The sequence below is a fragment of the Lepus europaeus genome, chromosome 7 (genome assembly GCF_033115175.1).
Source record: "Lepus europaeus isolate LE1 chromosome 7, mLepTim1.pri, whole genome shotgun sequence".
Taxonomy (NCBI): domain Eukaryota; kingdom Metazoa; phylum Chordata; class Mammalia; order Lagomorpha; family Leporidae; genus Lepus; species Lepus europaeus.
Genome location: NC_084833.1, coordinates 28862203 through 28888543, shown reverse-complemented (window position 1 = coordinate 28888543; position 26341 = coordinate 28862203). Strand labels below are relative to the sequence as shown.

Sequence of the window (26341 nt, the reverse complement as noted above, 5' to 3'; positions counted from 1 at the left end):
GCAGAGGATGTCCCAAGTGTTTGAGCCCCTGCTACCCAGGTGGGAGACCCGGATGAAGCTCTTGGCTCCTGACTTCAGCTTGGCCCAGCACTGCCTGTTGTAGTTATCTGAGGAGTAAACCAGTGGATGAAAGGTCTCCTTCTCTCTCTCCTTCCTCCTCTCCTCTCTGTAACTCTTTCAGAACAAACAGAAAGCCAAAAAGAACTGGCTAGAGCAATGTCCAACTGGGCTCCTTGCTTCAAGCTAGTTTTTTGTTTTTGTTTTGTTGAGAGGCAGAGATAGAGATAAGACACAGATACACACAACACACACACACACAGGAGAAAGTGGGGAGGGGAGGAAGAGAGATCTCCCATTCATTTACCAAATGGCCACAACAGTTGGGGCTTGCAAGCGAAATCCAGGAGCCTGGAACTCCATGCAGGTGGGAGAACATGCATAGGTGGTAGGGGGATGTATACTTGGGCCATCTTCTGCTGCTTTCCCAGGCCATTAGCAGGGAGCTGCAACCAAAGCTGAGCAGCCAGGACTCGAACTGGCACTCATATGGGATGCCAGTGTTGCAGGCAGTGGCTTGACCTTCTGTGCCACAATGCTGGCCCCTTGAGCTATTTTTTTCAGATGCGCATGGTAGCTCAAGAGAACAGGGAGTAAAATCTCTGTGTGCAGGACACAGAATGTAGAAGGAAACAGAGAGGGATGACTACATGGTAAGGTCAAACTCAACCTGGGGCTAAAACCAGCAGCTCTCCACATGGCTTCTAGGGTCCACGATCTCCTGTCATTGCATGCAAAAAAAGGATCTGCAGCTTTCACCAGATTCTCAATGGGCACAGCCCCCCAAAGGCTAAGATCCACCATTTCAAAGGCAGGTAGCTCAGCTTCCAAGAGAGGAGGGGGAGCTTGGAAGGTTTCTTCCCTCCTTTCTTAGCATCTTGGTGGGCAGGCAGGGTTAAGATTTCTGGTCTCTGCTTCAGTTTCAGCATTTTCCAAGTGCAGCCAGGCACAGAACCCCCCTTCTGTTGCAAAGTGCCATGCGGTAGAGAGAAAGCTGGAGGTTCTGGGCCCAAGCCTTAATGAGGCCATTTAGCAGCAGGTGGCTAGACCTCAATGAGCTGTTTCCCTCGTCAATAAAGAGAGGATAATAACATCCACTCTCACACCAACTCTGTTAGAGTCGACGAAGCAATGAATGCACAGCTCCCACTCTCAGTCCCATGAATAATCACAGCTAATGTGACTGAGCCTTGCCCATCAGTCATAACAATGCGCAGTGCTTTTACTTACAACATTTGATCGTCACAGAAGTCCTGTCAAGTAGGTATTATGATTACATCCACTTAATTTTAAAACCGGGGGAGAGGATGGGTGGGAATTGAACCTTTGAGATCAAGCGCCTTACCACTGAGAGGCAGCGCCGACTCCCAACCCCGGCTCCCTGACTCCTGAGTGGGTATCCACAGCCTGAGTTTGTACCTCCTCCACCCACCCCATACACAAACAACCAAGCGCTCAGACAGCAGGCTGCAAGCTGGTGCCCTGAGGGTGACCCAGATAATGAAAGGGGGGAGGTGTCACATGAGGAGTTGCTGTGCTGTGTGAGGCCTGTGACGGAGAGGATCTCATTCGGATAAGCTGTACATGCCTTCATCGTAGTTTTGTAACTGACGCACACTGACTGTCACCCCTGCTTTCTTTTCATCCCCAGGACAGGTAAAACATGGCAAGTGGTGAGGTTGTTCTGCCTGGTTTTATGTCACGCGAGCGTCACGGGCTTGTCAGGCAACCTGGAAGCAGGGATCACCTTTAAGCACAAGAGACAGCACTGGCTAAAGGCAACAACTCAGGCAAAGGACAAAACCCACAAGAATCATGACCAGAATCGTAAAAGTGTTATTTATTTCCAATTACCCCCACTTCCTCACCCAGCAATGGTTGCATTACATTAGGCAAGGGGCCCCTGGCTTCATGAAGAACAGAATTAGCAATCATTTCCAACTTCCTGTGCTAGACAGATGGTCCAGCAGCCTGAGGGGGTTCAGGCCCTGCACCGTGGGATTTGCCTGGCTTCTCTGAGAGAGGAATGAGAGGTGCTGGCATCATCCATCAGATGTGCTCTGGGGCTGGAAATGAACTAATAAGGCTTTTCAGGCAAGCTCCACAATTTGGACTTGAATTTCCCAAAAAGCCAAGCAGAGGCGGCTGACAAAGCAAAAGTCCTCTCCCAGTGGCACAACAGTCATTAAGTGGCACAGAGGAGCCTCCTAAAGATGGAGGCTTCAGATTCAGAAAGAGGAAAAAAATACCAGAAAAGTGAAGGGCCTGGGCTGCTTCCTCCTGAGCCACCTATGTGTACTGGATGGCAGCATGTCCCCGTGTCCCCATCCTCCTCCTACTGTCGACCACAGCTGCTGCTGCAAGGGCTACCTGTGTGGTGGGTGGGGCTTCACTGCTGATCGGCACTCGGACGCAGCAGTGGGCACAAGCAGGTGGGCAGCTCACTTGCTGGCCACGGCAGAAAGCTGGTCACGGATGCGGCCCAGCCCATCAAGCATAGTGTCCAGTGTTTCCTTGCTCAGTTCCATGGTGACAGCAGAGACGGAGGGCTTGTCCCCACACAGACTGGGATCTTCTTGGATCTGCAAAGACAACAAGGCTCAGGAAGTCAAAGCTGCTTTTCTTTCCACCTCCATGTAAGTGAGCCCTGGACTAGGAGGCCTGCCCCAGTGCTGCTGGACCCCTACAGAGAGGCCCCTTGAGTAGGGGGTCCTAGCCTGTGAGTGATTTAGCAACGGAGAGAACAAAGGAGAGGCCGCACAGCCCTGGGTCCTTTTCCATTTGCCGTTGTGCAGTGGGTGCGTTCCCAGAGAAGACGAAGCCCAGGCTCACTCCCCTCTGTGCCACATGACTTGCAGCAGTCAAGTGAGAAGACATTTTCTGTGCTCACACAGGTAGTTTATTTATTTTTATTTTATTATTTTTTAATTTTTATTTTTGATAGGCAGAGTGGACAGTGAGAGAGAGAGACAGAGAGAAAAGTCTTCCTTTGCGGTTGGTTCACCCTCCAATGGCTGATGCGGCTGGCGTGCTGTGGCCGGCACGCCGGCACACCGCGCTGATCTGAAGCCAGGAGCCAGGTGCTTCTTCTGGTCTCCCATGCGGGTGCAGGGCCCAAGCACTTGGGCCATCCTCCACTGCACTCCCGGGCCACAGCAGAGAGCTGGCCTGGAAGAAGGGCAACCGGGACAGAATCCGGCGCCCTGACCGAGACTAGAACTCGGTGTGCCGGCGCCACAGGTGGAGGATGAGCCTATTGAGCCGTGGTGCCAGCCACACAGGTACTTTAGACACAAGATGTATGGTATATAAGAACATCCACTGGGATACAGGAAAAGTACTACAGCCTCCAGTTATATTTATCTGTATCTTTAAAGAACTACAGATATGAGCTTTACTGATACTTAAAACTTAGCTGCTGGAAGCATCCTTACTTCATTTTCTTACAGGTGCTGAATTCTGGGCTTCTGGTTTAAGTAGATACAGCATTTCATTATTTAAATAACCCTGTAAAATGGATATGTGGTTTGAAAAGATTCCCCAAAAACAACGACAAAGGGAAGGCAACACCAGTGAGGCAAGGGTGCATTAAAAAGACAACGAAGAACTGACATTTCTCCAACTGCTAACCAAGGTCTTCATCAGCCACACTACAAACAGTGACAGCCTAATCACACACTGGACAAGAACTTGACTAAAGTATACCAAAACTGGGGTGGGCATTTGGTCAGGTGGTGAAGCCATCGGATGCCTGAATACCGTTTCAGAGTGCCTGGGTTTGAGTCCCAGTTCAGTTCAAGTGTTTTGCTAATGTACATACATCCTGGGTTGCAGCAGGTGATAGCTCAAGTACTTGGGACTCTGATACTCATGTGGGAGACCGACATTGATTTCTTGGCTCCTGGCTTTGGGCTGGCACAGCCCTGACTATTTCAGGCATATTGGGGAGTAAACCAGCATGTAGGAGCTGTCTGTCTCCCTGCCTGTCAAATAAAAATTTTAAATAAAAAAAGTGTATAAAAATTATCAAGAGGGCTATTTGAAACCCAAAATGCACACTCATATTGCTACAGCTAAAATTCTCATTATGTGTACATGTAATCTTTTGGTATTAGCCAAGTTATTTTAAAAATATGCTCTGCATTTGTCTCATTGTTTTAATACTTCTCCTTTGGTTTTTTTTTTTCATCTACAACGTATTAACACAGTAGTAAACATATACTTTGTGAACACTTTTTTTTTTTCCTTTTATAGGGTTAGAGGTCCCAAAAGTCCAATGACAAGAGTTTCGGATGGCCTATGGAAATGGTGGGAGTGAGCCACTGCTTCCCCTCTAACGGGGAAGTCATCGAACGTACCTTCATCTGGAGCAGGCAGGTGGGGACGGCCATGCGGCTGATGCTATCTGAGGCGGTTTTGATGTCCACTCTCCAGTCCAGGTCAATCAGGCGTGGCAGAGAGACTGTGGAGAGGACAGCTCAAGTCAGAACTCAGGCCGCTGGTGTTTCCCAGGTCTTTGCTGTGGAATAGGTAGCTCTAGGGGCTGTGTACAGAGAATGCATTTGATTTCCACAGCAAGTCTCCGCGAGAGTCAGATAGCAGTCATGGGTCTTACCCATTGCTCTGTGCCACCTGCGCTGGTGCTGATTCACAGGGAGTAGCAGCTCCAGCTTCTACCCACACACCGCTGTACCCCTGTCCACGTGTCAGTACAGAATGAGAAGTGGACACAGGGAGAGACATCACAGCCTGAGTTTTAGGAAATCTGTAGCACCAGCAATGATGGGTATTGGTTCTACCACTCATCTAATCTCTAAGCTTTGGTTTTCTTATCAGGAAAATGAAGATAATCTCAGCTTAGGCCACAGGTTTGTTGGGAAGACTGAGTTAACACAGATAAAGTCCTACCAGCTCAGTCAGAAAGAACAATGACCATTCATTACACACACATTTTTAGTCAGTCTTCCAAAGTGATTTCAATTACTGTTCATTTCTTTTCCAAATTGAAACATAATTAAGTACTTCACATTTTGCTTTGAACATTTATGTATTTTTTTTTAACAACATGGCTTCTGTAATGTTTAGAATCAGAAAAAAAGTCAAAAGTGAAATTAAAAAGAAAAAAAACCACAACACATAGAGCTTGGTTTCACTTGCTTTGGGATCAGAATGCTTCCCTTTGATTTTTGGTTAACCTTCCCAGCCACCTGGCAGATTCAGAGCTGAGTCCGGGGAAGAAGGATAAGGAGGGAGAGGCAGATTTCTTGGTACTCACTCTGATTTGCTTGGGCTTCAGTTCTCCACGTGGATCTGTTAAAAGGGGAAAGTAAGGAAAAAATAGTGGAAAAAGGTTGAGATTGAGTCTTCAATAATGAGAGAGGCCCTTGAACCTGGGCCTCTGCCTTTTTTTTTTTTAAGATTTATTTATTTGGCAGACAGAGTTACAGGGAAGGGAGAAACAGAGAGATCTTCCACACACTGGTTCACTCCTCAAAAAGCCACAATCTGATCCAAAGCCAGCAGCTAGGAGTTTCATCCAGGTGTCTCACACTGGTGGCAGAGGTCTAAACACTTGGGCCATCTTTCACTGCTCTCCTGGACACATTAGCAGAGAGCTGGATCAGAAGTAGAACAGCTGGGACATGAACTGGCACTCATAAGGGATGCCAGTGTGGCAGGCAGTGGCTTAATCCACTGTGCCACAACACAGCTCCCAGGGCTTCTGCCTTTCTGAATCTTGTCACCACCTCCTAACAGAAGAAGACCACAGACACGGCATCTCTAAGAAACAGTCTTTTGTTTATTTGTTTCACAAAGCCCAGTGACGTTAAGGCCATAACTGCTATTCGTTTTTATGGTTTTGGAAAAAAAGAAGAAAAGACAGAATACACTGAAACCTTATTGTGCTACTGTGCTTACAGACAAAACAGAGAAAAGGTCAACTTATCCTCTCTTTATTGAGCACTGACTACCCAGAGTATTACCTTCTGTACAAAAACACATCCAGACAAACATGCCTGATGCTACAGCACATCGCATCGCAGGGAGACATCAAGCAGCGTCAGAATACAATGGGGTCCTGTATACAGAAGTTCTTAAACAAAACCCTTGGTAAAAAGGCCTCCGCAGGCCTTGCTATTAAACAAAAGGCCTGCTCAAGCCTTCTGCTAACCAATGGTTAATTGAGTCTACCTACATTGTAAGTGTTTAAAAGGATCTGCCCAGCCAAGATGACACACAGAAAATTCACAAAAGAAATAAAAACAATCAATGAATACATGAAAGAGATATTCAACATCACTAGCAGCACAGAAACGTACATTGAAATGAGGTATCATTTGTCATTCGTGGGAGTGGAAAAAAATGCAAGAAAAAAAAATCTTCTGAGTGAAGGCATGGGGAAAGGGACACACTTGTGTCCTACTGGCAGAAAAGAGTCTGAGGCCATGTGCTCATTGTGGAAATAATTAAATACGTGAGCAAAGTTTCCACTGGAAACTGTTCACTGATGTGAAAAACTGCCCATACCCCAATACTACTGAGGAATTTTTATATTAAATTAAATGTAACTTTATCAGATAGTAGACTGCATTTTATATTTAACAATTAAAAATGATACTTCAGGTAAATAACTATTGACCTGAAATGGCATTAATATTAACACCGTGGGTGCTGTGAGTGGTACAGTAGGTTAAGCCACCACCTGCAATGCTGGTATCCCATGTGGGTACCTGTCCAGGTATCAGCTGCTCAACTTCTGATCCAGCTCACTCCTAATGGCCTGGAAAAAGCATCAGAAGGCCTGGGCACCTGGACCCCTGCTACCCAAGTGGGAGACCAACATGAAGCTCCTGGCTTTTGCCTGGCTCAGCCCCATTGTTGTAGCCATTTGATGAGTGAACCAGCAGATGAAAGATCTCTCTTTCTGTGTCTGCCTTTCTCTGTAACTCTGCCTTTCAAATAAATAAGTAAATCTTTAAAAAATTAGTGTTAAGTGAAAGTAAGCAAGTTATAAAATGGCATGACTCTATTTTGCTAAAAACAAAATATCAACCTCTCTATATAAGAGTAAATAGAAAAAATAAGCAAGCCCCAAAAGCCCCCTATTATGGAATTAATATAGTTAACCTCTGGAAATGAGATCTTTTTGCTCATCTATGTTTTCTAATTTTTCAGCAGTGAACATATTGATTACTTCTAGGGAAAAAAAGAATAAAAATATAAAAGCAACATACAAGAAATGAACACTTACACATGTTCTAGGATGATTTTGGTCAGCAGGTTTTTGAGGTTTTGGTGGAAATTTTCTGGAAAGAGAGCCAGAATGGACTCGGCAGAGGATAGGTCGCGGAATGTGGCCAGCCTGGTGAGGCGGTGTAGAGCCTGGAGCAGCTGCAAGAGATGGGGGCAGCCTTGCAGCAGCAGAAGTGGGTGCGTGATAGGGCAGGAGCAGGCCTCTACCCTCCCTACTCCTACTGCTGCATACAGCCAAGGACACTCAACTGACCTTCACTCTGCGTGCAGAGGCCACCATAGCATTCACTGATGCCCCAGTGCCTCCACTCCTCTGAGTTCATTGCAGCTTCCTGACCTAGGATGCTGCCAGCTTGCAAAAACTCTCTGATGTGGGCAAAGCCTAACATATCTCTTTTGGGGGTAGGCATTTGACCTAGTGGTTAAGGTGCCCACATCCCATAATGGAATGCCAAGGTTCAATACTCACCCCCAACTCCTGACTCCAGCTTCCTGTTAGTGTAGACTCTGGGAAGTAGCAGTGATGGCTCAAGTCATGGGGTTCCTGCCACCCAACTGGAAGACCTGGTCTGAGTTCCTGGTTCTTGGCTTGGGCCTGGCCAATCTCAGCCATCATGGATATTTGGGCAATAAACCAACAGATGGGAGCTAACTCTGTCTCTCTTCCTCTCAAATAAAAAGAGGAAAAAAAAACCTAAATATCCCTTTCCGTTCTGCATGAGAATTTGACCTTCAGTTAACTTTCTGGTGTTGTTTCCCTGGTAACCCAAGAGAAGTGGAGAGTCAGCTGTGTTACTAGGCAACCCTGTGCTGGTCCAGTGCCTCTGGATGGAGAGGACTGCAGAAGCACCTGGGGGCCTGTAGCTTTGGGGTTCCCTGAGTGTCAGTGCACGCTGCCTGTGAGAACCTGAAGTTGTGTTTACGGAACTGTGACAAGAGATATGGACCCCTATGGAGCATGGACTTGGAATCCAGGGTGGTAGGAGTCTCATGTAGTTGCCCTTACACTGTCACCTGGGAAGGCAAAGAGATCTGACAGCTCCTGGCTGGCTGTGTGAATTTCTGATGTGGAGTCCTGCCTGACCCTGCCCTGCTGTGTTACCAGCATGTCCTTCTCAGGGAGTCTGCAGCAAGTGAGGCTTACAGTTGATTTGTAAATACAGTAATGCTTGGCTGAACCTACGAAAACTCTCCAGAGGTAACTGTTTCTTGGCTTTAGGGCTTTTTCTGATGCCATTGGAATTTGTCTCACTACAGGTGGACACAACTTGAGCAGGGGTGGCTGTTGGTGGTGAATGCCCTGGCCTCTGCCCTCCCAGAAACAGTTCTGAGTTGTGCTCAACTTGGTTTATCCCAGGATCCCAAGCCCAGGTCCCAGCTGCCCACAGCAGTTGCTGCTCATCAACATACTCTTACTGCTTTGCCTCCCTTCCCCGCTTGACTGTCCCCATGCTACTCTCTGTGCTTTCCAGAACCACCTCCCATGTAACTACCTGCAACCAAATCCCTGCCTCAGGGTCTAGTTTTGGAAGAGCCCAAACTAAGTCTCTATCACTTCTGTACGCTTGCTCCTGCCTTTTACTTCTTTTTAATCACTGATTTCAATGAGCAAAGCTCCAGGTAAAATAAAAAAATAACCACCCAGGCCCATTTTGGGGAAGATGTTCCTGTTTTATAGACATCTGCCCTTGGAAAGAAAAGGATGTCACTTCTAATTCAGTAAGAGTCACCTTGCTCTTCCTCCAGAAGGTGAGCTTAGGTAAGCTAAGAGAAGGGGATTTTATCTGGCACAGAGGGATGAGCACTGACTTTGGAACACAAAGCACCCCCTAGGAAGCCTGATCAAACCCATCCTGATCTCAATGATTAATCCTCCTCAGGCCTTGAAGCTTCTGTCCAAAAGCTCCTGAAAAGTCTTCCTGGAGCTATCCAGGTGACATGTATCAGCATCAGCAGGTTATACACTGGGAAAGAAAATGAGAAAAAGGGTGGCTCATGTTCACCTTGTTTAGATATTAAGTCTGAATAGAAAATGGTCAGAAGTTCTGATTCTGGGTGTAGTTCTCCCATCTATGACTCATTTATTATGAGGGGTTAAAAGATAATAGCTTTTAAGTTTACTAACATTAAAAACCAGAAATATCTTAAGTTTGCTATATTGTCAACACATGTTTCTGGGAGAAATTTTCCTTGAATGTAGCAATAACTGGAAAATCATGAAAGAGACTAACAAGTTAAGTGATCAAAAGTCACTTCTTTTTTAACATTTTAATTTGTTAAGTAATTAACCAGAAAGAGGGAGGGAGAGAGAGCCAAAAACAGAGACAGAGACATCTCCCATCTGCTGAATCACTCCCCAAATGCCTGCAACCTCTGGGGGAGCCAGGCCAAAGCCAGGAGCCAGGTACTCAATCTGGGTTTCTCACATGGGTGACAGGCCCCCAACTACTTCAGCCCGATTCCCAGGCCGTACATTAGGAGGAAGCTTGAATTGAGAACAGAACTTGGACTTCAACCCACGCACTCTGATATGAGAAGTAGGCATCCCAACCAGTATTTTAACTGCTGTGTCAAACACCCATGCCCATAAAGGTCATTTATGACCACACTTACTTCTTTTGCCTCCTCCTGGGTCACAGACAAGCTGGAACATGTAATATCCAAGAGATTTTTTGAGCCAAGTGCCGAACTGGAAAAGCTCTCTTGACATAGCTGTCTCACAACATCTTTTGAGGAGGCCTACAAATAAATTCACAGATGGGAAGAAAAAAACAAACTCAGTCTCTGAAGACACATGTTTTTGAATAATACTGTTTCCTTCATTGTGTGACATCAATGAGACTTAATATTTAAAAGTACATAGGGTACCTCTGTTTCTAAATGATAAAATACATGTACTTCTCCCTATTTTTTCTGCTAAGCACAACTAAAACCCCTAGGTGCTATACAGACAGCAAACAAAAGATGACAATTGAAGGGGGAGAGAAGGCATATCTGCCAAGACTCTGTCGAGGCAGATCAGACCCAAGGAAAGATATGGTTGGTGAGTTCCCCAGGTATTCTGTTTGCCTCATATATCCCAGATTTTAAGCTGAAGAAGAAGACAACCTAGAAATGCCAATGGGTATGGGGTAGGGTGGTCGTTGAGGCTGCAAGGGGAATCCCAGCAAACACTTGCTCTCTTTAGGTAAAGGTCAAAGGGACAGCCTAGTAAGACAGAAAACTTCCAGACAATAACTGTTCTACTCTAGCCAAATATCACAGAAAGAACTCTGGCCTCACTTCTATCCATGTCAACAAAAGCTGAGTAGGAAGCCTAGACTTGTGAGGCTGTACTGATCTGCCCCAACACCTATACAGGGGGGTTGGGGGAAAGTGGTGTCAGAGAAGGCCAAGCAGAGAGCTAGGATCTTCATCCTCACTAACCAGTAACGAGCCCCATCACCCCCTGGAATTAGCGGGGACCACTGAGGACACAGCTTCTACTCCTACCCAGTAGTAACAAGGAATATCTGCTTTCAGGTATCCTCATGAACCATGTGGGAAACCTGGACTTCTACCTCCAAATGGTAGTAATGAGGTGGCACCCCCTTTTCCTGCTAGAGTGGCATCAGAGAAGGCCAACTAAAACATAAGACTTAAAAACGATCCAGAATCTCAGAACATAGTATGGAAATGTCCATGTTTCAATCAAAAATCACTCATCAAATCAAGAACCAGAGGATCTCAAGCTGAATGACAACAGGTAACCAACACATATCAACACCATGGTAATAGATGTTAAAATTATCTGACAAATTCTATTTTTTAAATTATTTTTTAAAGATTTATTTATTTATTTGAAAGGCAGAGTTTGGGGGGGGGGGGATAGAGGTGGAGACAGAGAGAGATATTCCATCTGCTGGTTCACAAATGGCTGCAATAGCCAGAACTGGGCTGGTCTCAAGCCAGGAGGCAGGAGCTTCATCCAGGTCTCCCATGTGGGTGCAGGGACCCAAGGACTTGGGCCAAATTCTGCTGCTTTCCCAGGCACATTAGCAGAAAGCTAGATCAGAAATGGAGCAACCAGGACTTGAACTGGCACCCACTCCTGATGCTGCAGGCTGTGGCTTTACCTGCTACACCCCAACTCTGGCTACTACCTGACAGGTTTTAAATCAGCCCTGATAACAATGTTTTAATAATTATGAACACTTTTGAAACAACAAATATTTATCTTAAGAAATATGAGAGATAAAAAAGAACAAAATGGAAATTTTAGAACTGAAAAATAAAACAACCAAAGTAAAAAAGCTCAGTAGATGGGTTCAGCACAAAAATGGAAAGGGCAGAGGAAAAAACAAGTCAGTGAATAAAGAACAATAGAAGTCACCCAATCTGAACAGAGAGAAAGTAGATCAAAAATAATTATCAGAGCCTCAGGGACTGGTGGGATTACAACAAAAGATCTGTGTCACTAGAGTCCAGGAAAGAGAATGAAAGGCGACAAGGCCAAAAAAGTATTCAAAGAAATAACAGCTGGAAACTTTCCGAGTTTAGCTATTGACATACTGGTTGGTATACATTCCAAGAAATTGAATTAACTTGAAACAGAATAAAAAGGAAAAAAATCCACACCAAAAAACATCATAATTAAGTTCAAACAATGAAAGGCAAACAAATCTTTAAAGAAAAAAAAAAAAACACTCTACTTAATAGTAAACAATTAGAATGACAGCAGCTTTCATATTAGAAGCCATGGAGGCAAGAAAGAAGTGGCACAGTATTTTTCAAGTGCTGAAAGAAAAGAACTATCAACCTACAATCACACACTTAGAACAAAAAATCCTTCAGGAATGAAGAGGAAACTAAGAAACTCTCAGATGAAGAACTAAGAAAATTTGTTTCAAGATCTACCCAAAAAAAATTGTTAAAGCAGAGTTCTCCACACAGAAAACATCAGGAAGAGAGACAGAAAAGCCAAGAAAAATATGAACAAACTAATAGTCTTTCCTTTTCCTCCTGATTTTTCTAAATTATGTAAGAAGGTTGAAGCAAAAATTATTATGTTGCCTGATGTGGTAATATTATATAAATTATATATAGACTACATACAACTATATAGAGAAAATATTTGAGACAATTATATTACAAATGAGTAAAAGTAAAGGGTTAGAGAGGGAAATAATATTTCTATACTTCATCTTAACTGATAAAATGATGACACCAATAAGCTGTGGTGAGTTATGTATATGTAATAAAATAACTAGAGCAATCATTAAAAGGGCTACAAAAAGAAATGCATTTTCATACTACAGATAAGTAAAACTGGAACTCTAAGAAAGTACCTAAATAACTCATGGAATGGCATCAAAAAACAAAATATAAAAATCAAGAGAAAACAGAAAACAAAAAATAAAATGGCATGCTTAGCCTCTAACATGTCTACAACTACACTAACTATAAATGGTCTAAATAGTCCAAAAAAAAAAAAAAAGACAAAAATTGAAGGTAGGTGTCTAACACAATGGTTAAGATGCCACTTAGGACATCCACATCCCACATTTGAGTGCCTGGTTTTGAGTTTTAGCTCTGCTCCTGATCCCAGGTTCCTGCTAGTTAAGGGGCAGGTAATGGCTCAAGTAGTCAAGTCCCTGCCACTCATATGGGAGATCTGAACTGAGTTCCCAGTTACTGGCTTTGACCTTATTCAATCCCAGCTGTTGTGGCATTTGGAAAGTAAACCAGCAGATGTGAGATTTATCTGTCTGGGTCTCTGCCTCTCTGCCTTTCAAAAAATTAAATTAAAAAAGTAAAATGTTTAAAAAGACAGAAATTGGCAAAGTGGATAAAAATCTGAACTAAATGTGATCTACAAGAAACAGCAGGGACCGGCACATAATGGGCTAAGCATCTGCTTGTGGCTTATGGGCGCCGGTTGTAGTCCCAGCTACTCCTCTTCTGGTCCAGCTTTGTGCTATGGCCTGGGAAGGCAGTAGAAGATGCCCAAATCCTTGGGCCCCTGCACCCATGAGGGAGACCTGGAGGAAGTTCCTGGCTCCTGGCTTCAGACTGGCCATCTGGGGAGTGAACCAGTAGATGGAAGGCCTTTCTCTCTATCTTTTTTTTTTTTTTTTAAATTTTTGACAGGCAGAGTGGACAGTGAGAGAGAGAGAGACAGAGAGAAAGGTCTTCCTTTTGCCGTTGGTTCACCCTCCAATGGCCGCCGCGGTAGGCGCGCTGCGGCTGGCGCACCGCGCCGATCCGATGGCAGGAGCCAGGTGCTTATCCTGGTCTCCCATGGGGTGCAGGGCCCAAGCACTTGGGCCATCCTCCACTGCACTCCCTGGCCACAGCAGAGAGCTGGCCTGGAAGAGGGGCAACCGGGACAGGATCGGTGCCCCGACCGGGACTAGAACCTGGTGTGCCGGCGCCGCAAGGCGGATGATTAGCCTAGTGAGCCGCGGCGCTGGCCCAGTTCTCTCTATCTTTATAACTCTACCTCTCAAGTAAGTAAAAATCTTAAAAAAAAAAAAAAAGAAATAGCAAAGAAAATTAATAAAGATAGGAAGAGATATAACAATGAAAGGTTATACCCACCAAGAAGACACCCTAAATGTAGGCACTCAGCAAGAGAACTGCACAAATACATGAAGCAAAACCTGATATAACTGTAAGCAGAAATAGACAAAATCCACAAATACAGTTGGAGACATCAAAATCTCTCTTTCAACAACAATTGAACAACTAGACAGATACTCAACAAGGACAAAGAAGAACTCAGTAACACCACCAACCAATCTAATTGATATTTATGGTACACTCTAGACAGTAATAGCAGAATACACACTTACCTCAAGTGTCTACTTAACAAATACCAAGATAGATCATATTGTGGACCATCAAACAAATTTCAACAAAGTAAAAAATAACTGTGATAACAGAATGTGCTGTCTGTAACCACATGGAATCAAACTAGAAAAGTAACAGGAAAATGTTTCAACACTTGAAAAGTTAGATAACATTACTTCCAAATAATCTATATGTCAAAGAGGAAGTCTCAAGGAATATTTTTAAAAGTGCACTGAATGAATGGAAATGACAGAACAACATATAAATACTTGTGGGAAACAGCTGAGGAATTGTTGAGAAGGAAATTAATAACATTCAATGCATGTATTAGAAAAAACTCAAGACTTTTTCAAGATGGCAAAATAGGGAAGGAGCTTACTGCTCTAGTCTGGGGTAAGATAAGTTTAAAAAAAGTGGAGAGTGCAATCACAGGGAAGAGTTAGGAAGAAAATTCCAGAGGAAACTCCACACAAATTAGAGGGACACTGTGGACCTACATGGAGGGTGTGAATGTACACAACTCAGGACCCCAGTAGCCAAGACACTCAGCATCAGCTATGGAGAGTGAAGTGAGACCAGATTGCAGCAGCCCAAGCCACTGGCAATAAAGCTGTGGAAAGACCCTAGCATGAGTCTGGCTTGGAGCCCTGTGGGAGACAATGTACCTGCCAACCTAAAGGGGGAAAAAAAAAAGTCGGGTGGGGTCACGTTTCTTGCTTCCCGACCTCCCACGTCGACATCCTATAACTAGCCAAGAGACAGCAGGTGCCACTTTGGACATACGTAACAGCTGCACCAGTTCATGTCCACATACCCAGCAACCAGCCAAGAGGAGGTGCTTAAGTCTGGCTGGGAGAATTGGGGGCTGGGTGCTCATGACTGTGGGAGCCTTGTGTGCCGGGACTGTGAAAACACTGTTGGCTGCATGGGAGGGCACAGGGTGTGGTTGGAACTTTGGGCAGTCGCTGTGGGTGACTCCACATACTCGGGGCTCTCTGATTCCCTGGTGAGTGTCATTGTTGTGGGATCTGTGCTCAGAATGAGGACTGCAGGGATTGTTTGTGTGGTTCTTGTGGCAGCATGTACGAATATTGTAACCACTGGGGCTAGTGCCCAGGCATTGGCCTCCTTGGAGGAGGTGAGCATGAGACTATGCCAATAAAGCTGAACAAACCTCCCCTCTAATAAAAGAGAGAGAGAGAGAGAGAGAAAGAGAGAGAGAGAGAGATTGATTTACCACATCCAACTTGGGTGTCCCCTCACCCTGGAGCACTGAACAGAGCTCCCTGACCATACCTCTGGGTATTCACTGAAAGAGCAGACACTCTACTAAGCCACAGAGGAATAGTCCAAAGATAAAAGCCATCACATGGAAAGCAAATGAGTGTCTCCATAAATGCCTAATAACAAATGCAGCAATTCAAGAAACAAGAATAAGGAAGATAACATGCAACTCCAAAGGAACACAACACTTCAATACTAGAATGTGAAGATGAAGAGATTGAAGAAATGCCAGAAACAGAATTCAAAAAATTGATCTTAGGATCACTTAGAAGTAATCAGAAGCAAATCCATAAACTAAAGAAATCCGTACATGACGTGAAAGAAAATTTCTACTGTGGAATTGAGATTTTAAAGATTTTAAAGTTAACTGAAAATAGATCTTAGTAAAGAATTAGAATGGGAATAGGAGAGGGAGGAGGAAGAGGGATAGGAGTGGAGGTACAGTGTGAAGAATCATTATGTTCTTATAGCTGTACTTATGACATGTACAAAGTTTGTATTCCTTAAATAAAAGGTTTTATATATTAAAAAAAAGATTTAAATAAAGGTTTCTGGGGAAAGAAAAGAAAAGACTAAATCAGTAATCTAAGCTTCTACCTTAAGAACTTAGAAAAACAAAGAACATAACAAAACTAAAGAAGCCAGAAGCAAGAAAATGACAAGGAACTGAGATAGATGAAATTGAAAATAGTGAAATAGAGAAATCAATGAAACAAAGAGCTGGTTCTTTGAAAATATCAATAAAATTGGCAAACTTTTAGCAACACTGACAAAGTTAAAAAGAAAGAAGACACAAATTACCAATATCAGAAATGAAACAGGGGATTTCACTATAGACCTATCAAAAGGGTAATAAGAAAAACCCTAAGAAAAGGTCTATACACATAAATTTAACAGTTTAAGCAACATGCACCAATTACTCAAGACACAAACAACTACAACTTGCTCAATATGAAATCAATAATTTGAATAGCCCTGTAACAAGCAGGAAATTGAATTCATAATTTGAAAGCTCCAAGAGCAAACAATTTCACTAGAAAATTGTAAGGAACACTTAAAGAAAGAATTAACTAATTTTAGATAATCTTTTCTAGAAAACATAAGAGGAGGGAACACTTCCCAATGTTTTTTACAGCTTTATTACCCTGATACAAAAGCCAAAAGTAGTCAAACAAAAGAAAACTACAGGCCAATTTCCCTCATGAAACTAGACAAAAATATTTTCAAATAGAAATCAGGATTATATACTATACTTATTCCAAGATACAAAGTTGGTTAGATATTTGAAAATCTATGTACTCTATCAAATTAATAAGCCAATGAAAAAAATAGCATGCTATTAGTCAACACAGAAAAACCACTAGCTAAAATTAAACATTCACTCTTGACAAAAACTCTCAGAAAAACAGGAATACTGGGGAAATTCCTTAAATCAATAAAAGATACCTCTGGAAAAATCTATGGTTAACATTATACTTCATGGTGAAAAACTGAATGCTTTGCCCTAAAATTGGGAATAAGGCAAGGACGTCTGCTCTCAATACTCTTATTCAGCATAGTTTGGAAAGTTTTAGCCAGTGAAATAAGGCGAGAAAATGAAATAAAAGGTATATAGTTCAGATAAAAAGAAACAAAACTATTTGGTTTTCCATTATAACACGATTATTTATGCAGAAAGTCTCAAGGAATGTACCAAAAATTTCCCTGTGAGTTCTGCAATAGCGTACAGAGAAGATAAACACAAAAATTAGAATAGGTGCTTGGTGCAGTAGTTACACTACTAGAGACACCTGCATCCCAAATCCAACTGTTTGGGTTCAACTCCCAATTCCATTTCTGCTACCAATTCCAGCTTCCTGCTAATGCACACCCTAGGAGGCAGTGGTAATGGCTCAAGTACTTTGTCCTTGCAACTCCCATGCAAGGCCTACACTGAGTTTTTAGTTCCTGGATTCATCCTAGCCCAGCCCCGGTTATTGCGGCCATTTGGAGAGTGAACCAGTGGATGGGAGGTGTCTCACTCGTCTCTCTTTTTTCTCTCTTACAAATGGATAAATACATAAATCTTATTAAAAATACAAATAGCCATTAGATTTCTATATACAGATGCTCCTCAATTTATAATAGGGTTACATCCTGATAAATCCATCATACATTGAAAAACTCATGGGTTGAAAATGCATTTAATAGACTTAATTTACCTTACACCATAGCTTAGCAACACAGTGTATGGTAGAGTTGTTTACCCTCCAGATCACATGGCTGATAAGGAGTTGTGGCCTGCTGAACTGCCCAGACCATGAAAAGCATCATACTGCACAATGGTAATCCAGGAAAAGACAAAAACTCAAAATTTGAAACACACATTCTATCAAATGTTTTGTACCATCAAAAAGTCAAAAAATCTTAAACCATTGTTTAATAGTCAGGAACCATCTGTACTAACAATGAACATGTAGACACCGGAATTAAAAATATAATTTGTGGCTCACTAGGCTAATCCTCCGCCTTGCGGCACCGGCACACTGGGTTCTAGTCCTGGTCGGGGCGCCGGATTCTGTCCTGGTTGCCCCTTTTCCAGGCCAGCTCTCTGCTGTGGCCCAGGAGTGCAGTGGAGGATGGCCCAAGTGCTTGAGCCCTGCACCCCCATGGGAGACCAGGATAACCACCTGACTTCTGCCTTCGGATCAGCGCGGTGCGCCAGCCATGGCAGCCATTGGAGGGTGAACCAAAGGCAAAGGAAGGCCTTTCTCTCTGTCTCTCTCTCTCACTGTCCACTCTGCCTGTCAAAAAAAATATATATATATATATATATATATATAATTTGTAATTGTTAATAAAATAAACATAGGATTTGTGTGCTGACAACTACACACTACAGAGGAAAGAAATCAAAGATCTAAATAAGTGTGAAGACATATCATGTACATGGACTAGAAGATTCAACTTTCTAAAGACATCTGTTCTCCCCAATTGATATATATGTAGGTTTATTACAATTGCATTAAAACTTCAGCAAGTTTTAAGGAAGATATATAGGGCTGGTTCCGTGGCATAGTGTGCTAAGCCTCCAACTGCAGTGTCAGAATCCCATATGGGTGCCAGTTCAAATCCTGGCTGCTCCTCTTCTGATCCAGCTCTCTGCTATGGACTGGAAAAGCAGTAGAAGATGGCCCAAGTCCTTGGGCCCCTGCACCCACATAGGAGACCCAGAAGAAGCTCCTGGCTCCTGGCTTTGGATTAGCTCAGCTCCAGCTGTTGTGGCCATCTGGGGAGTGAACAAGTAGATGGAAGATCTTTCTCTCTGTCTCTCTGTCTGTATGTAACTCTACCTCTCAAATAAAATAAATAAAATCTTTTAAAGACTTTCTTTAAAAAATAAATAAAAATATAAAAATAATATATATGGCCAGCGCCATGGCTTAACAGGCTAATCCTCCGCCTTGTGGCGCCAGCACACCGGGTTCTAGTCCCGGTTGGGGCGCCGGATTCTATCCCAGTCGCCCCTCTTCCAGGCCAGCTCTCTGCTATGGCCCAGGAAGGCAGTGGAGGATGGCCCAAGTCCTTGGGCCCTGCACCCGCATGGGAGACTAGGAGAAGCACCTGGCTCTTGGCTTCGGATCAGCACGATGTGCCGGCCGAAGCGGCCATTGGAGGGTGAACCAACGGCAAACAAGGAAGACCTTTCTCTCTGTCTCTCTCTCTCACTATCCAATCTGCCTGTAAAAAAAAAAAAAAATATATATATATATATATATATAGCCATATCACTCTGAAATTTACATGGAAAGGCAAAGGTACTAGAATAGCTAAAACAATTTTGATAAAGAAGAGTGAGGTAGGAGGAATCAGTCTGATTTCATGATTCACTAAGCAGCTCCAATAATCAAGAATGAATGGTACTGTCAGAGGGAGATACCCACAGATCAATGCAACAGAATAAAAAACTGAAAAAGACCCACACAAATATGCCCAGTTGATCTTGAAAAGGTAGACATACAATTCAGCAGAGGAAAGAAAGATAACCTTTTCAACAAGTGGTAATGGAACAACTGGCTGTTCATAGGCAAGAAACAAATCAACCTGTGTCTCACACACTTTAAATAAAATTAACTCGACGCTGTGGCATAGTGGGTAAAGCTGCCGCCTGCAGTGCTGGCAACTGATATGGGCACCGGTTCAAGTCTGGGCTGCTCCATGTCCAAGCCAGTTCCCTGCTAATGTGCCTGGGAAAGCAGAAGATGGTCCAAGTGCTTGGGCCCCTGCACACATGTGGGAGACTGGGAAGATGCGCCTGGCTCCTGTCTTCAGATCCTGGCCCAGCTCTAGCCGGTGAGTTGGGGAGTGAACCAGCAGATGGAAGACCTCTCTCTTTCTGCCTCTCTGCCTCTCTGTAACTCTGCCTTTCAAATAAATAAATCTTTAAAACAAATAAAATAAAAATGTTAGTGATAACACCAAATACTGGTGAGGATGCGGAGACATGAGCCACTCACACACAGCCACTGGAAATGTAAAGTGGTACAGATATTCTGGAAAACAGAACCACTGAAACACACAATGTGGATGAATCTCCAGAAAATTAGGCTGAGTGAAAAAAGTCAATATCCAAAGGATATATACCGTATAATTCCATATCCTTCTTTTAAAAAACATTATTTTACTTATTTGAAAGGCAGCATGAGAGAGAGAGAGAGAGAGAGACAGGCAGAGACAGAGAGAGTTCACTCCCCAAACTGGTTTCAATAGCAAGGGCTGGGCCAGGCAGAATCCAGGAGCCTGGAACTCCATCCAGATCTCTCAGGTAGGTGGCAGAGGCCCAATTACTTGGATCACCTTCCACTGCCTTCCCAGGCACATTAGCAGGGAATTGGATTGGAAATGAAGCAGTAAGGACTTGAACCAGCACTCAGATATAGGATGCCAGGTCACAGTCCACTGTGCCACAATGCCAGCCCCCATTTTTCCTTGAACAAAAATTTAGTTTTTATTTGAAAGGCACAGTGACAGAGAGAAAGAAAGAGGGGTAGAGAGACAGAGATAGGCAGAAACAGACCATTTCTGTAGTATTCTTGAAATGACAAAATTACAGAAATGAAGACTGTCATGGGCTAAGAAAAGGGTGGAGGTACAGTGAAAGTGGGTTTAGCTAAAATAGGGTGGTAATGAGATCTTATGGTGATGGAAATGTTGACTGTATCAATGTTAATACCCTCACTAGGACATTGTCTTAAATTTCCCTGGACGTTACCAGTAGAGAATATGGTAAATAGGATTGCTCTGCATTCTTATAACTGCATGTGAATCTCTATTTCAAACAAGTTCAAGCCATTTTTTTTAAAAAGAAACACATAGAACAATACTTGTAGCAATGAAGATGACTGAATGAATTATTGTGAGCAAAAGAACCCAGACACACATCTAAAAGTATAAGCTATAGTATTCCATTTATGTGAAGTTCAAACATAGGCAACATTAAACTGACTGCGTTAGAAGTAAACATATAAGGGTAAGTAATAGAAGGGGAATAGGGGAAATTATGGGGTATTGGTAATATACATACATTGACCGATTGTTGATTGACTGATTGAAAGGCAGAGAGATGGGGACAGGGACATCTTTTATTCACTGGTTACTCCTCAAACAGTTATAACAGTTGGGACTAGATCAGGCCAAAGCCAGGAACCTGGAACTTAATCTGGGTCCCCCATGGGCAAGGACACAAGTACTTGAGTCATCACTTGCTGCCTCCCACTGTATGCATTAGCAGGTGACTGGAACCGGTAGTGAAACCAGGCCTTGAACCCAGGCAATCCAATGAGAGGTGGGCATCCACATCTGTGCCTTAACTGCTGTTAACAACCCCATTTTCCAACTTTTTATCTTGTAGTGCTTTTATAGGTACATAATAAATCATTAAGCTGCACATTTTTGATTTCTGCATTTTCTGTATCTGTGCCTCACATTAATTTTTTTAAAGTTTATTAAAGAAAAAAAAAGTGGGCTGGTGCTGTGGCGTAGCTGGTAAAGCTGCTGCCTGCAACACCAGCATCTCATATGGGTGCCAGTTCAAGTCCTGCTGGTTCACTCCCCAAATGACCACAACGACCAGAGCTGAGCTGATCCAAAGCCAGGAGCCAGAAGCTTCTTCCAGGTCTCCCACGAGGGTGCAGGGGCCCAAGGAGTTGGGCCATCTTCCACTGCTTTCCCAGGCCATAGCAGAGAGCTAGGTCAGAAGAGGAGCAGCCAGGACTAGAACCATATGGGATGCTGGCGCTGCAGGCTGGGGCTTTAACCTGCTGTGCCACAGCGCTGGCCCCTCTCCTGGGGACTTACATCCTTGTGAGTACATTCTTGTGACTACAGCCAGACGCATGTCAGCTAGTGACAAGTTCTGCAAAGGAAAATAAAGCTGCCTTTTCCTGTAGGGAACATCTTAAGTTAAATAATTCCAATCCATCACTTCATGTGCCCTTTTGACATGGCAGTCTTTCAAATGGTTATCAGGAGAGTATTCTGGCCAAAGCAAGAACAGAAAGCCAGGGCTTCGGGGGAAACAGAGGAACACACACTGCACCGGAAGAGCGGGCTGATCCAGCTGAGCGCAGAGGGGGGGGCGGGACCAAAGAAATGCGGAACCGGTAACGCGGTCCTCGCGGTTACCACACCAAGGCACCGACTTCAAAAACCAGCCCCTGAGACTAATAGTAAGGGGCATTTATACAGTGCTCGCACGTCCATTCCTTCACTTCTCCCACTTTTGTCAGGGCGCTGCGGTGTTTCTGCTTATAAAGAGCTCGGGGAGCCTCAACAATTTGCCCGGGGTCATACAGATTAGCACTAGCAGAGCCTTAGCTCCAAACCGGGGCCAATTCATCCCCAATTCCAGCACGGTCTCAAATCCCAGAAACAACGGGCAGCCTCCTCACACAGTCCCCACCCCTCCAGGTTACCTTCAACAGGCTCTGGAGCGCGGCAAAGTGCTCGGCTGTCAGCGCGGCCATCTTCCGGGGTCACGTGACCACGCTGCCCCGGTCGCGTGCTCTGGCCGCCTCCGCGGGGCATGCCGGGGGCTGTAGTCCCTCGGCGTGGCGGGAGCCGTTCCTTTCTGGCGCCGTGGACATGGGCGGGACCAAGAGAGACTCGAGGCTTGGTAGCTAAACCCGGGGCCTGAGGGGCTTGGAAGACGCAGGCAGAGGATGGTTTTCCGGGTGGGGTGTAAGGGAGTGGCTTGGTTTGTCTACTTACAAGTCCGGGAAATTCGGGGTTTCTCTTGACCCGCCGTGAGTGGGCTGGCTGATTTTGGGAATGCAGCTGCAGGCTTGGCCGCCGCCTGGGAAAGTCCCCAGCCACTTGGAATTAAAGGGAGGCTGTGCATCTTTGGAATTCACAGCACCGGCAGCCCTAGTCAAAGACTGTAAAATTGCTTTCACGTGTATAACTTCCTGTCTGTGGCAAAAGTAGCAGCTGGTATTATTATTATTATTATTAACCTTATCCAGATGGGAACCTGCAGCACTTAGGGTTTTTCCCCACAGTGATGGGAGAGGGATCTGAAGAGCAAGTGAGGAAGTGTTAGGGAGAGAGGAGAGGAAGAGGGGCATGTGAAAACTATTCCCTGGCTAGGGTCTCATCGTAGCTACGGCAGCGCTGGGATGGGGCGTGGGCCATGGAAATCAATTAAATAATTTATTCAAGGAGGTAATTATAATGCATGTAACGAGTGCTGATGAGTGGGCACACTGGACTCTGATCTGTCAAAACGGGCTGAAATGGTCAAGACCTGGTATTCGCACTGAAGCGACCAGCTTGCTCTGCCCCCACCTCTAGCCAGTTCTGGCAGTTCCTTTATCCTTTAGTATTTGATTAGCTCTTCTCCCTTCTCCTCCCCTCTGCCCCCCCCCCCCCAACTCCCACCCCATCACCAACTTCCTTAGGAAAACCTGGCTTAAAAAACAGGTTCTGATAAATTCAAGCTAAAGGAAGACGACTTAATTGTGAAATTCCAGACATTGGCAAGCTGAAGAGGATGCTTGTTCTTCTGCCTCCTACTTCTTCTCTTCCTCCTTTCCTCTCCCTTTTTCTGTTGGGACATTGTCAAGGTCCAGGAAAACAAACCCTGGGTTGTCTAAGGATGAGCCCCTATCTGGAATACAAGGCTTTAGAACCACGTTGTCATGGAATTTCTGATTCCAGCACTCTCTCCTGGCCTATCCATCTGTTCCAAGAACCCACATCGCCTGATTCTTGTTTTCCACCAAGCTTGCTGTCAGCTCTAGGTTTAAACCCTGCCCATATCCTTAGGGTAGGGTGCATTGTTTTGGGTGATGAGTAAATGTTTGTTAAATAGACAACAACCAAAAATAGTTATACTAAAGTTGATTTGTGTGACTTGTGTGTGATGATATTGCCTTGTTATTTGCAGGACTGTGCCTTCTTGTCTTTAGAAGCATGGGGAATGGGTTTTACAGGCTCCAGATGGCTCCCAATGTTCCTGCCTTCTTGTAGTTTTACCCTATTGAGGGCCCTTCCCCTCTTGTACCAGATTGCTCTGTGTGACTAATAGCAGATGACCAAAGTGATAAAGTGATGGTATATCACTTTTTTTAATAAAGATTTTATTTATTTATTTGAGAGGTAGAGTTACAGTGAGAGGGAGAGTCACTTTTTTTTTTTTTTTTAAGATTTTATTTATTTGAGAGGTAGAGTCACAGACAGTGAGAGGGAGAGACAGAGAGAAAGGTCTTCCTTCCTCTGGTTCTTTCCCCAAATGGCTGCAACAGCTGGAGCTGCGCCGATCTGAAGCCAGGAGCCTCTTCCGGGATTCTAGTGCTGCAGGTGAAGATTAACTTACTGTGCCACAGAGCCGGCCCCAGGTATATCACTTCTGAGATTTGGTTATAAAAGACTGCAGGAGGGCTGGTGCTGTGGCATAGTGTGTAAAGCTGCTGCCTGCAGTGCCAGCATTCCATATGGGTGCTGGTTCAAGTCTCGGCTGCTCCACTTCTGATCCAGCTCCCTGCTAATGTGCCTGGGAAAGCAGCAGATGATGGCCCAAGTACTTGGGCAACTGCACCCATGTGGGAGACCCTGTAGAAGCTCCTGGTTTCTGGCTTTGGATCAGCCCAGCTCCAGCCATTGCTGCTGTTCGGGGGAGTGATCCAGCAGATGGAAAACCTCTCTCTCTGCTTCTGCCTCTGCCTCTGCCTCTCCCTCTCTCTAACACTGCCTTTCAAATAAATAAATAAATCTTTAAAAAATAATTAAAGACTGCAGGAACAGGGGGAAAAAGAGGCTGAAGCTCCTATGCCTTACTTTGTGCACTCTCTCATTTGCCTAGCTTTCTCTTGCATCTCTTGCTCTGGGGAAAGCAAGCTGCCATGTTGTGAGCAGTCTTAGGACCACGTGCTGAGAAACTGAAGCTTCAGGCCAACAGAAAACCAAGACCTGCCAGCAATCTCATTACTGACCTTAGCGGCCATTTCTACCCTTGGCCAATATTTTTGACTGCTATAACCTAGCTATGCCACTCCTGTATTTCTGGCCTTCAAATACTGTAAAAGATTTTCCATGTTTGCTATTTTAAGTGTTCAACTTTGGGGGTAATTTGTTATACAGCATTAGCAACTAATGCGTGGAAGCAATCAAGCATAGGGGCATTGGAAATAGACTTAAGTTTGAATCCCAATTCTACACCTTCTTAACTGACCTTGAACAAATTCCAACTTTTCTTTTCCTCAGTTTCCACATCTGTACAATGGTGTTGAGCAGAGTGACAGGTGCTGCCCCAGTGGGAGGAGACCCCACCTGCTTTGCTCCGGTGGGCAGCTTTGATAGGAGGGAATCCTCTGGACTCCATTCAGTGTGTGGCAGCATGTGCCACCCTGCATCGTGCCATCTTGTATTGGTAAGGCTGCCCAGATAGTCAGTGTCATGTTGCATTTAAAGGTTTGTCTGTGCCCTAGAGAACTTCTAGTAATTCTTCAGCCATAGACAATATCGTGGGAAGGAACAGAACAGAATTTAAGAGTGCATTTTCATGATTTGGTCTCTCTGTCTGCTTGTTGTTAGGCATATTCTGATTTCTTTCCAATTCTGAGTATAGAAATCAGTGCTTGCTTTGATTATTTAATAAATTTGCTGACTGCCAGGCTCCATTCTAAGCCTCTTATTGATTTATTTACTTCCCATAACTTCCCTATGTTATAAATCATAATATACACATATATTTCTAAAAGCACACAGGAAAAAACTATGTTTCCCATTTTAAATGTGGGGCAGCCAGAACACAGGTTAAGTGACTTTTCCATCATCACACAGATAAGTAGTACTAAGTGTAGACTCAGATTTGCGCAGTCTTGGCTCCTGAGGTTGTGCCGTTAACCACCAAACTGTACATGTCTCCTGGTGTTTTTAGGAAAAGAACACATTTTTCCTGTTTGGATGTCTGACTACCCCTTCCTCAGATGGCAAGACAAAGCTGAGAGTGTTCCTGGACAACCCACCCAGTGGTGTGGTGAGAGACAATGTGGTGAGTAGAAGAGGGATCTCGGGCTATGTGGGAAGACCCAGTTCAATGTCTGGCTCCTATGTGCTCCTGACAAGCTCCTTCACCTATGCTGAACCTCAGTCTCCTCATTTGTAAGATAGGAACAACCATAAAGTACATTTTGGCCACTAGAAGGAGTTCATGGATGTCTTGTATCCAAAAGGGGTAGGCATTATTTGTACAGGTCCTCAGTTGTAGCCATTGGCAGCCCCAAAGGGCAGAGCTTTCCTGTTATGAGCAGCCACACAGTTTGCCCAGGAATGAAGAACTTCCTGGATGCAGGCTTGCAGGCCAGCGCTGGGACAGTTCTGGGCAAACCAGGCCAGTTGGTCACTGTAGTTTGAGCACTGAGCCTGTGAAGGAAAC

The 26341-nt window shown here is 44.3% G+C and overlaps 2 protein-coding genes across 4 annotated transcripts in view; one reads left to right on the top strand and one right to left on the bottom strand.

Annotated features, from left to right (window-relative positions):
* Window positions 1-1882: 1882 nt before the first annotated feature.
* On the bottom strand, window positions 1883-22450 carry COMMD9 (COMM domain containing 9). The gene is made up of 6 exons (XM_062196300.1): window positions 22380-22450; window positions 9925-10050; window positions 7310-7449; window positions 5333-5367; window positions 4416-4519; window positions 1883-2639 (listed from the first exon to the last, which is right to left on the bottom strand). Exons 1-6 carry the CDS (start codon window positions 22428-22430, stop codon window positions 2499-2501), a joined length of 597 nt encoding a protein of 198 aa, XP_062052284.1. The 5' UTR covers window positions 22431-22450; the 3' UTR covers window positions 1883-2498.
* Window positions 22451-22526: 76 nt separating this feature from the next.
* Window positions 22527-26341, top strand: part of PRR5L (proline rich 5 like) — a 172370-nt gene continuing 168555 nt past the window's right edge. For 2 of the 3 annotated variants that reach the window (XM_062196295.1, XM_062196293.1), the window contains exons 1-3: window positions 22552-22579; window positions 25168-25333; window positions 25844-25957. The gene's annotated coding sequence lies outside the window, so the exon portion shown is untranslated. Of the gene's footprint in view, window positions 22580-25167; window positions 25334-25843; window positions 25958-26341 lie in introns of all 3 variants that reach the window. The other variant, XM_062196294.1, reaches the window with a different exon arrangement.